This window comes from Tympanuchus pallidicinctus, unplaced genomic scaffold, assembly GCF_026119805.1.
Source record: "Tympanuchus pallidicinctus isolate F22 unplaced genomic scaffold, pur_lepc_1.0 scaffold3, whole genome shotgun sequence".
Classification (NCBI taxonomy): domain Eukaryota; kingdom Metazoa; phylum Chordata; class Aves; order Galliformes; family Phasianidae; genus Tympanuchus; species Tympanuchus pallidicinctus.
In genome coordinates, this window is record NW_026294747.1 from 103808821 (window position 1) to 103821455 (window position 12635).

A 12635-nucleotide genomic window follows, 5' to 3' on the forward strand; every position below is an offset into this window, starting at 1 on the left:
GCCCGTAAATTCTCCCTCTCAGCTCTCAGACACTCTCTCTCAATTTCACAAACTCTCTCCCTCTTTGGGATACTATTGAATAAGGCCCAATAAGCATTAGCCAGGCCCCAAATCATTTGTGCCTCCTCAGATCTGCCTGAGCCGCAACATTCCTGTCTCAAATAAATGCTTAAGCTCTCAGGGTCTTTCAGGTGTTCAGGAGTAAAGTTCCATGACATCGAAGATGTCCATCTCTCTAAAGTCTCTCCCAAGCCTCTCCACACTCCTTGCCATTCAGTATTCCCTGGTTTTGGGGAGGGCTTCCTCAAAATACGATAAATACAAAAACTGACTGAAATAATGAACAGTACATTTAGGGAGATTAACAATGCGATCAGGTGAGCATTCAAAAACTGCATAAAGGATTCAAAGGAGAGACTGGGAACCTGTTTAAAAATCCCAAGTTCTGTGAAATTAGCAGCTCCCTCTGCAAACAGGTTTACAAGAGAAAGCAGAATCATTTTTTTCTCTCTTTACAGAAGCAAGATAGCAGCGCTCAAAGTTTACAAATATCCCAGAACACTGGCAGTCCGCCTAGACTTTCAAGGTCAAGTTTTCAGTGAGCACCGGTGAAAAAGATAAACTTTCCCAATGAAGCTCTCTGAGAGCAGAGAGAGATTCGTTCTAAAATACTAAAAAACAGCCTTTGCCCGCATTCTCCACCAAGAATGTCAACAGTTTAAGGGCTGGTTCGGCCCGGTTCCGTGACGAGCGGGGCAGAGGGATCCGCAGATCCGCATCTCCGGAAAAAGGGAAACAGGGGACCCCAAAATAATTTAAAAAAGCAGCACCGATCTGAGGAGAAACAAACTAATTTACTAAGTATATTATCGGAAGCAAGGTAACACACTATAATACAATATAATCAGAATTGAAGCTAATAAATCAAATATAATGAGAGAGAGAATGTCCGAAAGGTGGATAGGCCTCACCACAACGCTGAGGTGAGATGCGCAGTGCAGCTGAGCAGCAGGGAGACGGGAGCAGTGCCCACGACCAAGGGCAGGAGAGAAAGAGAAATCAGGTGACCTTGCCAGGAGTTAAACCTCCTCTCCCTGACCGCAAAGTCCCCTGGGGAATGTAGTTCTTCTTCTCTTCAGGGCAGGTACCCAGGACTTGAGCATTGACAGTTAAAGTCCCAGTGCCCCACATGATGTTATGATGTGGAATAGCAAAAACCAGAAATCACAAAACCATGACAGATCATCAAGTTCCAACGCCTCTGCCACAAGAGGGTTGCCAACCCCTAGATCAAGTACTAAATCAGGTTGCCCAGGGCCCCATGCAGCCGGGCCTCAAAAGCCTCGAGGGATGAAGCATCTACAACACCTCTGGGGAACCTGTTCCAGCACCTCACCATCCTCAGTAAAAAACCTGCCCCTGACATCTAATCTAGATCTCCTCACCTTTAATTTAAAACCATTCCCCTTTGTCCTTTCACTATCTACCCTTGTAAAAAGTTAATTCCTCTCATGTTTATAAACTCCCTTTAAATTCTGCAAGGCGACAATGAGGCCTCCCCACATCCTTCTCTTTCCCAGGCCAAACAAGCCCAGCTCTTTCAGCCTGTCTTTGTAAGAGAGGTGCTTCAGCCCTCAAATCATCTTTGTGGCCCTCCTTCACATCATCTCCAAAAGCTCCACATCTTTCCTGTGTTTCAATATTACATGTAAAGTCATGCCTACATGATACGATTTCATTATATTTGCTTTTGTCATGGTTTTATGACATGATGTGGGTGACGTGAAAAGTCTTTTCTCAGACCTCGAATTTCATTCATTGCCAGAGATCAATCAACAAGGGTAACAATATCTTGCTCACCTCTTCCTCTTCCAGGACTTTGTGTTGCCTTCGTAGGCTTTGGTGACCGTGGTCTTATTGAGGGCCCCTCCCCTGGGTTCAGGGGTATTTCTCCCAGATCTCGGAGCCACTCCTCTGGACCTCTTTCCTCCTCTTTCTTCTGTTCTAACTGAGTCGAGATTCGTTTCATTCTCCATCCTCTTACAGGAGCAACTGGCATCAATGGTGGTGCCTCCTGTGGTTGATCAGGTTGGTCAGTTCCGATGCTCTCACCCTCTAGCTCTGCTTGGAGTCTGTCTTGTTTGATTATGAGAGTATTTAGTTCAGATTGGAGGGTGTCTCGCTCAGTTTGCAGGCTGTCCTGTTCAGATTGGAGGGGGCCGAGTTTGGATTGGAGGGGCTCTCGCTCAGATTCAAAGGCATCTTGCCGAGATTGGAGATTCCTTCTCTCAGCTCAGAGATTTTCCCCTTCGGCTTGGAGACCTTCTTTCTCAGCTCAGAGACACTCTTGCCATGTTTTGAGATTCTCTCTCCTCTCAACGAGACTCTCTTTCTCAACCTGGAGATTCTCTGTCTCGTCTTGGAGACTTTCTCTTTGGGATTGCAGGGAGTTTCTCTCGATTTGGAGGGCATCATCTCTCTTGAATTGGAGGTCTTTTCTCTCAACTAGAAGACCCCCTTGCTCAGCCTGAAGATTCTCTCTCTCTGCTCAGAGTCTCTCCTGGAAACTGTCCTTTTCACCTTGGAGACTCTCTCGCTCATTTTATACTGTCTCCCTGAGACTCTCCCTTTCAGCTCTCAAACACTCTCTCAATTTCAGAATTGAGATCTCAGAGATATCTGAGATAGTACTGAATAAGGCCCGATAAGCATTAGCCAGGCCCCAAATCATTTGTGCCTCCTCAGATCTGCCTGAGCCACAACATTCCTGTCTCAAATAGCTGTTTAAGCTCTCAGGGTCTTTCAGGTGTTCAGGAGTAAACTTCCATGACACCGAAGATGTCCATCTCTCTAAAGTCTCTCCCAAGCCCCTCCACACTCCCTGCCATTCAGTATCCTCTGGTTTTGGGGAAGGCTTCCTCAAAATACGATAAATACAAATACTGACTGAAATGATGAACAGTACATTTAGGGAGACTGACAGCGTGATCAGAGGAGCATTCAAAAACTGCATAAAGGATTCAAAAGAGAGACTGGGAGCCTGCTTAAAAATCACAAGTTCTGTAGAATTAGCAGCTCCTTCTAGAGCTGTATGCCACACTGTATGCAGATGCCAGGTACATATTTCCATCAGTGTTTTCAGTAGACTCTACATACCTATGGCTCCACAGAGCAGAGTGGCAAACTTAATTAAGGCCCAGCATGTTCTGAGCATTAAAAGAGAAAAAATTATGGAATGCAATCCCTTGAAGAGCAGTTTTACAAGAGAAAGCATTTTTTTTTTCTCTCTTTACAGAAGCAAGGTAGCAGCACCCAAAAAGTTTACAAATATCCCAGAACACTGGCAGTCCGCCTGGACTTTCAAGGTCAAGTTTTCAGTGAGCACCTGTGGAAAAGAAACTTTCCTAACAAAGCTCTCCGAGACCAGAGAGAGATTCATTCTAAAATGCTAAAAAGCAGCTTATGCCTGCATTCTCCACCAAGAATGTCAACAGTTTACAGGCTGGTTCGGCCCAGTTCCATGACCAGCAGGACGGAGGGATTTTGCAAAATCCGCGCCTCTGGAAAAAGGGAAACAGGGGACCCCAAAATAATTAAAAACAGTGGCAAAGATCTGAGGAGAAACAAACTAATTTACTAAATAGAGTATTGGAATGCAAGGTAACGCACTATAATATAGTATAATTAGAATCGAAGCTAATAAATCAAATAAAATGAGAGAGAGAATGTCTGAAAGGTGGGAAGGCCTCACCATAAAGCTGAGGTGAGATGCGCAGTGCAGCTGAGCAGCAGGGAGATGGGAGGAGAGCCAATGAAGAAGAGTAGACAAAAAAGCACGCATCAGGTGACCTTGCCAGGAGTTAAACCTCCTCTCCCTGACTGCAAGGTCCCCTGGGGAATGTAGTTCTTCTCTTCTGGGCAGGTACCCAGGACTTGAGCATTAACAGTTAAAGTCCCAGTGCCCCACATGATGTTATGATGTGGAATAGCAAAAACCAAAAATCACAAAACCATGGCAGCTTTTTCTCTGAAGACGACAACATTTGGTTCATTTTAACAAAGGATGTCACTTACTTGCTTTGATACACAGTCTGATAACAGCATGAAGGGGATGAACTCCAATGGATTCAACTTTTGCCCCAATGGAAATCAGCCATTTGACTAATTCTGCTACATTTTGCATCGTCTCATCACATCCATACAACTCAAAAGTCTGATAATGAAGAAAAGAATTACAACATGTTATTTTATATTCACAAAAGACGTTCCTTTAAAAACACAATTCCACAATATCATTTTTTTATGAATTGGTGGAACAACCAAGAGTAACAACCAAGTCCTATTCATTGTAAAATGAAACATTTACAACAAAAACATAGCAGATCCAGTAGAAGTTCAAAGCAAATACATTTCTCCAATGAGCTGTTTGTGAATTTTGAAAGACTCTTCTCCTGCTCTGAAAAGCACTGAATTTGAAGCCTATTTTGTAATACATATTTCTGTATTTCTTCCCTGTAATTGATGGCAACTTTCTGCTATACAAGTCTATCAAATGTTACTACATTCCAATGCACATGTTGCTGTAAGTAGGTATTGTACTGTTTAAGCTCAGATGAGGCAGCTTCTGCAAGCAGTTATCCTAAAGCAAGAAAAGACTGAAGAAATGTTTTAAATTGGAAAACAGGAATTACAGACTGAGGGAAGGAGGTACAGACAACCCAGGTAACATCTCATACAGCTCAGGAATCCCAGCAATAGGAAGAAGGGCAATGCCTCATTCCCACATCCAGCACAGGAAGCATCTGGCATTATTAAGACAGTAACGATAATGAAACTGTTCACATAAAGAAAAGCTGTATGAATTTTATGAATTGTATGAATTTTACAGGGAAATTTACACACCAGGACTGAAAGCACACAGTCTGAGAAGGAAAATCTTGAACCAAAAAAGGATGTTTTATCAGGGACTTAATGAGCTTCAAGCACAGCCTACAAGCAACAGGGACATTGACACAGGAATCTGGAGGTGAGCAGAAGAAGCTCAGAGGGAAATTGAGACAATATGCCAGGAGGGTCTGGTCACGAGGGGGTGCTCAAAACCAGTGTTTAGATATAATTGCTTCTCTTGTGCCAGTCATTTTTTAAATAGCAGGCTTTGCACAGCCTTCCAACATCCACAAACAAATCTTTCTTTCTACCACCTCACGCCAAATTTTGACTGGCAAGTATTACTGTTTGTGCACAGTCACAAAAATAAAATACAGCAAACTACAGGGTGGCAGCAGGGGAAGTTCCAACTGTCAAAAACCACATTTTCCTCTCATTTTTGCAAAAGATAAGCAGTGCTCATTCATTGATCTTTCAGGGCCTGGACTCTGACCCTCCTCTCTCCCTGCAAAGAGCTGATCAGATGCACGAAGTATGAAAGAGGGTAGCATGAAGTCCCACTTAAGCTCCTCGAGTGGCATTACCATGGCACACTTGTCCAATGCTAGCTAACCATGGCATGCTTGTGTAAACATATCTGCTTTGTAATGGTCCACAAGAAATGCTTTACCTCAACTGTTACTGAAACAGAATAGACAACCACTGCATAGTAGCAGATATATGCACTGTGTACTGCTTTCAGAAACTATGCAAAACATAATACCACCCTAACCTAGGAATACTAAAAGCCATCCTGTTTGGAAAACACATTCAGCTTAACAGATGTCAAACATTTTTCTACATTAAATTTAGTGTCAGGTTCCAGGTCTGACATGAATAGCTTGCTGCACTTGAGAGGAAGATATCTTTTGGCGAGCAATAAAAAGGAAATACTAAATTGCATACAAAAACTATACAAAGAAAAGGATACTTCTAATGATCAGTGAAAAGAGACAAAACATATTATTTAACATTATAATATATTATTTAACATAACCACGTATTATTTTTCATTTTATTTTTCTCTCTCATCTGCTTTCACTTTGCCCACAGGATGGATAATCTTCCACTGAAGAGAACAGAAAGAAAAGAAATAGACACAAAACTTAAAAAGCTTGTCACTTTACCTCAAAGAGATTTTTCAGTGGTAACTGGTTGACTCTAAGATTGGTGGGCAAGTCTTTCTTCTTGGACAACAACAACAGAAAAGACTAGGAAACAAAACAGTGGTGATAAGTGCTCTTAGAAACTTTGTTTTTCACTGCATCACTAGACTTTGTAGAGAGCGAAACATGGGCTAACAACATTTCAGATCTTTTTTTTAAGATTGTAACACATCACTGAATTTTCCTTTTCGTTTATCAATTGAGCTAACGTATTTACAGTGGACCAATGTGGGACCAATTAAAACCTCATCAGAAATAGAAACCACATGGAAAGGATCACGTCCTAAAACTATCTGCAGTACACCTTTGGTAGTGATTCTTTTTCAAAGATAAGAAAGAAGATCTACATAATTACAGGCCTGACAGCTCTATTTCAGTGCCTGATAAAATTACAGAGAAGATCATTCTGGGAGTTACTGAAAAACACGTGAAAGACAATGCGCTCACTGGTCACAGCCAGCACAGGTTCATGAAGGGAAAGTCCTTTCTAATGAATAATTCTTCCTTCACAGCAAGATTACACACCTAGCTGAACAAGGGAAGCCAGTAGATGTGATGGTTTTGGATTTCAGCAAAGCTTTCAGCACTGTTTTTCATGATGCAATGGGTGAGCTCAGGTTGGGCTCCAAGGGTTACAGTAAGCAGGATTACATCAGGCTGGCAGCCAGCCATCACTGGGGTTCCTCAGGTAAAGCTTCATTTCAGGGCCAGTTGTCTTCAGTGCTTTTATCAATGACTTGGATACATGACTTGAAGGTATACTAAAGTTTGAGGATGACACTATATCGGGAGGAGCTGTGGACTTCCTCAAAGGCAGAGAGGCCGTGCAGAGAGATCTTAACAAATGTAAGGGCTGAGCAGTCAGCAACCACACGCAGTTAAACAAGGCCTGCATCTCCTCCCAGGGAGCGGAGGGCAGCGCTGAGCTCTGCTCTCAGTGACAGTGCCCAAGGCAACGGCATGGAGCTGTGCCAGGGGAGGGGTAGCTGGGGATTAGGGAAAGGTTCTTCACCAGAGGGCAGTGGGCACGTATTGGTCATGTATTGATCCACCTAAGTGTGTCTTCAAATCCTGAATTGCACTCTTGTGAGTTGACCTTGTAAGGCTGCCAGATGCTCCTCTTCTTCAATCCTGGTGCTCACAGGGCTTTCTCACACTTTTTCCTCACTTCGCCATGCAGCATTTTGCCTTTTAGTAGACAAGTTTCCCTGAGGCTCCTGCCAGTGGCCACTGGACCCAGCCATGCCCTGCAGTGTGGCTGTTGGAGCAGGCTGGAAATTGGCTTGCCGAGCATGGGGCAGACTTGGCCTCACCACACACTGTAGCCCCGCAGCCCCCTGCCAGCACCGTGCCACCAACACACTGTAATTATGGCAATGAACCATTTTTCACACAGTTATTGTTTAAAAAGAGGGTTAGTATGACTTCAGGTGATTCTCCTTCTGATTGTCCAAAATAATCTGGCTTTATTGAACAACTGTGTGCTTCCACTGAGTGGATCTTTCATCCAAAAGAAAAAGACATTATAAATAAACACATTTTTTTATCCCTTCAGCGTGTTTCAAGAATAATGGAGCCCCTAGGTAGGATCAAAACAGAGACAATAGCAGGAGACAAGTGGGATCTTAACTTTGTTGTATACCTTTGAGAAACGAATTTTGGAAATTACTTTGAACTAAGAGTATTTTTCAAGTCTAAAAATCATGACAATTGAATCCAGGAGCACTAAAATTAATTGTTTTTTTTATCTCAGAGGTAACACAAGCTTACCCTGAACAGGTACGAACGACTATGTTTTTGTGCAGCAGTACTACACTATACTTGATCTTAGCCAAAAGACTAAGCAGCGAGTATGTAACATTTGTTTTCTCTTCACTGGGACAGACTTACCTGCCACTTCCCTTTCTGAGCCAACTTTTCCATCACAGATTGCCAAATCAGTGCATCAAACCTTGCACTGAAAATATAATCACATGCAGGGTAGAAAGTTTGTGGCAAGACTCGTTCATCTGCAAGAGTAAGCAGTTATGAGAAGTATGTAGTACATGCAGTGCTTTTAAAGTTGTGGTCTCCAACTAAATCGCTTCACTGCAGAGTGACAGCTTTAGTATGAATACTCAGGAGAATGCTAACAGGGAGCAAACATCTGACTTTTTTAGTGTGACAACCCTTGGCCACCAAACTGCACCTTTTTATCACCAACCAGTCTTTAAACACAGAAAAAAAAATGAGTCCATCACCACTGAGGGGTTCTTAAAATACTTAAGCTTTTAATTTGAGCTTACCATTGACACTCGTGAAGATTCCTGCTATAAAATCAGCAACTTGAGCTTGGTCTACAGAAGCATTTAGAAGAGTCAAACCTCTATGAAACATAGAAATTGCATTACAAGCATTTGATAACATGATCAGCGAGTGGCCAGCTCTATAATAAGCCTATGAAAAAAAGAAAAACAAAAAAAGACCACGGTTAGGAAAACATTCAGAGATCCTAACAACAGAATCTCAGGGGTTACAAAAGATCTCTAGAGATCATCCAACCTCCTGCTAAGGAAGGCTCCCTGCAGCAGGCTGCACAGGTAGGCATCCAGGTGGGTTTTGAATACATCCAGAGAGGGAGATTTCACAACCCCCTTGGACAATCTGTTCCAGAAAAGTTAACAAAAAGTTATCATTTTCTCTTAAATTCATTAAGTATGGCATAAAATGCCACGCAGTGCTATTTTCACAGCTTCTCACACACATACATCCTCCAAAAAAGCAATCGAAATCCCTTGTAATTCACACTGTGCTACTGATGTCATTGTGCATGCTATGAAAGAGCAATAAGTAGATACAGATACATATGGAAAAGATAAATAAAACAGTAGAAAATATCTTGGAAAATAACTGAAGGATGAGAAGACATACTTTTAGCAACTATCCTGGACAGAAATGTTTCTTGTCACAAGGTCCAGAATATACATTCATGTCATTGCACAATCAGAGGTATACAGTTGTATAATCAACAGGTATACAGAGGTTAGGCTTGGTAAGATTATCATGATAGAAAGATAATCAAAATAAATAAAAATGCCCACAAGTGCACAATAAACTCCACAAGGAATGAACTCCAGCAAGAGATCCTTCCTCAGTGATGATCAGCACTTAAATGGGATCTAGAATAGGTGCAGCCAGGCTCCCCCCTTCTGGTAGCACAGGTGAATTGCCTTCACCTGTGTTCCCACAGCTGACTCACTGCTTGTCTCAGGTGGTCAGTCAGAGGTTCAGGCTGTGATCAGCAGTTCCCATACAGTCGTTATGATGCTGCTCAGTAGCACTGTGCAGTATTTAAAACAATGCAGATGTTCTTCAGCAAATGGCACCTAAACACATTTATGTTCACCACTGAAGTAGGTTTTACTATCTCAGGCTCACGGTGGAGTCAACTTGTTCAAAACATTTCCTGGTCAATCCTGCATCACCCTGGGTCCCCAGCATCAAAAGAGTGCATAAGATTTTATTACTTGCTATCACCTCATCTGTAACATTAAAAAGCCAGTTATCTTCTCAAAAGCATTAGTACCTTTCCTGCTGGGATGAGAAACAACAAGCAAGCAAAAGAGAGCTGCTTAATTTTGTTAGTAGTATTACAATAATATTAGAAGTCATTTTGATGTTCGTGTGCACAGCCAGATACCGATTCTGTAATTTTTATGCTATGGTACACCCTAAAACACAACAAAAAGCAGATATTGGCACTTGGTTTAAAACATAATACAGGCAAAAAGTTGCCAGCTTCAACATGTGAATACCTTAACATACTCTGGATCCCAGCGTAAGCTCTCAAAGGCTGAATGCATTGCTTCTCTCCATTTACCAAGATTGTACAAGCAAGTTGATCTGTTGCAGTATAATACAGCTATGTCCCCAGAACACCTGAAAAAAAGTTACCAGCATTACTGCTTATTCAATTTTAAAAAAAAGAAAAAAGGATGCAAGGTACTTTGTAGTTTGCTTTGTAGCAACAAGAACAAGTGCACACATCACCCACCTAAGAAACTCAGAGGGTAAAACAGAGCTGTAGAAAGCAAATGCAATTTGAACATCAGCTACAAAATCTCTCAGTGGCACCCTAATGGTATCTGAATGACATTCTTGTCCCTTCTGAAGCAGAAGGCTAACCCACTGGACTATTGCAGTAAGTGCTGAACTCCATGATCCTTGATCCTTCCCAATGCAGTATGTTCTATGATGCTATGAGGGTTTAGTGACAGTTTAGAAAACCTAGAGACATCTGGGTATTTAGTGAAAGGCAGTAGCCAGGAATGGAAGAGAACGGACAGGAATGGGAGGAAAGGTGAAACAAATGCTAGACAGACTTTAGTCATCAAAGCATAACCAGAAAGTGTTTTACTGTATCATCAGTTGATGATGTCATCAAAATTATATATATTTATGTCAGAAAGAATGAAGAAATAAACATATTTCAGAGAACTGAACTTTCTGAAATACGTGCATCTGGGTGTAAGAATTTCTGGAAAAAGCTTCCCAAAATTTACAGTACGACACAGGGTAGCAGGGAGCCTGAAAAGTCTGTCTCGTCTGTGCTCAAATAGCTTGTGGCATGGTGCTGCATCCTCTGTCTTATTCCTACCTAGCAATTTACACTCAAGAAAGTTGTTTCAACTATATTGAACATGTTCAGAGCACACTCTCACATGTATGCAAATCTTGCCAAGGCAATATACAGCAAGGGGAAAGGGAATGCTCAGGAGCAGATCCCAGTGGGAAGAGAAAGCCCTGCAAAGGGCAGAATCAGGGCCTGGTGGAGATGGCCTTGTTGGCTCTGTCTCACTCCCAGCACAGCTCCAGACTACATTTTACCATCCTTTGTCTAATGGCAAACAGTCAAACCAAATCAAAGGCTGGTGTTACATCAGGTTCATAGAGTTGCTAATACATGGTAATAATGAATATTTAAAAGTTAACATAATGCCCAGCTACTTAACCATTAACCATCACATTAGCAACCAGTGTTAACTGAAGGCAACAAACACTTGGCATTTGGAAAGAAATAGCCACAGAACGCTTTGGCTGAAGCTAGTTTTGAACAGATTTTACAACACCAGGAAAGCTCAAATACCAAGAACAAAGTAACCTGCATGAATTGTTTTCAAAATAGTCAACGATCCATGTAACAACAGACACCCACATTCTCCCAGTAACTGGCACAGCAACATCAATCCATAACATCTCAACTGCAAAGCAGAACTAATTTAACACGAGCCAACATAATGTTTGGAAAAATAATTTGGACCTTAATTATAGTTATTAATAATGTTCATTAAAAAAAATTTAGATTAAAGTTGCTAACTTACACATCAAGAACAGCAATTCCTCCTTAATTACAAAACCGATACACCAAAGAGTGTGACAACAGACATAAGAAAATCATGTGTCAGGGGAAGAAATGCAGTTCTGAGTTAACCACAGAACTGAACACATTTAATTACAAGCTTACAGCTTGTAATTAAAGAATACTTACAGGCCCCATTGCCTTAACTGAACGAGCATATACAGAGCTTGATCATACTTCCTGATGGCCAGGGTGTAATTTCCATTTTTAAAATCCTGATTCCCATCCTGTTTCATAAACTGTGCATATTCCATGGCATCCATGCTAACTGCGAGAGGAAAAAAAAACAAAATAAAACCAATAACCAGAGATCCATGAGACACATCATTCCCCCAAATCCACTTCAACTTTCATTTTAGGTTTTGCACCTCCTTGAAAAATAGGACAAAAGAGTACATCTTTTTGCTATGTTGCAGTTGGAACAGTAAAATGTAACTCAGGTACCAACATCATCTATGCTTTTGATACATCAACTTTCCAGCTATTTTTTAATCACGCTTTTCTCATTGTTTCCTTTGGGTCTCGAATTTTCTTATTTAAAATTATAATTATTAAAATTATTTAAATGCATTCACCCTCTTTAAAAGCAGGATATGAATCTGAGACAACACAGCTCATATAGTTAAGAAATACATGAAGCTACACTTTTCAATTAGTTAAAGACAAAACTATTTAACTTGCTTTTTATTTACCTTTATGACTTTTCCTTTATCCAGCCTTCCCAGCAAGACATTTAATAATCCAATGTACACAAAATCGCTTTGAAACTTGATTACTGCATGAAACTGCTGTGATGTCAGTCTATTATCAGTGCCTGAAGACCTTCGAAGAGATTGAAAATCATTGCTAAAATAAATACATCCAGCACTCGGAGAAATCAAAGGTTGAAACAGGCATCAACTGCAAGTGGCAGAAAAAGCATTTCATAATTAAAACTGTAAAATTAATCTCCTTACATAAAAGTAATCGCCGTTTCAAGAGGCAGGTAATCAAATACAAGGGGAAAAACAGCCACATGCATGCTGTGAGACAGCACGTCAGGATCACAGACAAAACAATCAGAAAGTCTTGAGCAGAATCATTCTCCACAACTGGATTATACTTTTAAAAGCCATCGCCGTTACCTGTGAAAGTCTCTTTTAGTC

The 12635-nt window shown here is 41.3% G+C and overlaps 1 protein-coding gene across 4 annotated transcripts in view; it reads right to left on the reverse strand.

The window, feature by feature from the left end:
• TRANK1 (tetratricopeptide repeat and ankyrin repeat containing 1) overlaps nt 1-12635 on the reverse strand; it is a 52556-nt gene that overhangs the window by 32001 nt on the left and 7920 nt on the right. For 2 of the 4 annotated variants that reach the window (XM_052696765.1, XM_052696766.1), the window contains exons 2-8: nt 12183-12312; nt 11620-11758; nt 9887-10010; nt 8378-8528; nt 7983-8101; nt 6054-6137; nt 4075-4213 (exon numbers count right to left, since the gene is read on the reverse strand). In XM_052696765.1, coding sequence (XP_052552725.1) covers nt 4075-4213; nt 6054-6137; nt 7983-8101; nt 8378-8528; nt 9887-10010; nt 11620-11753 — 751 coding nt within the window. In that variant the 5' untranslated portion in view covers nt 11754-11758; nt 12183-12312. Of the gene's footprint in view, nt 1-1860; nt 2785-4074; nt 4214-6053; nt 6138-7982; nt 8102-8377; nt 8529-9886; nt 10011-11619; nt 11759-12182; nt 12313-12635 lie in introns of those variants that run through there. The other 2 variants (XM_052696767.1, XM_052696768.1) reach the window with 2 other exon arrangements.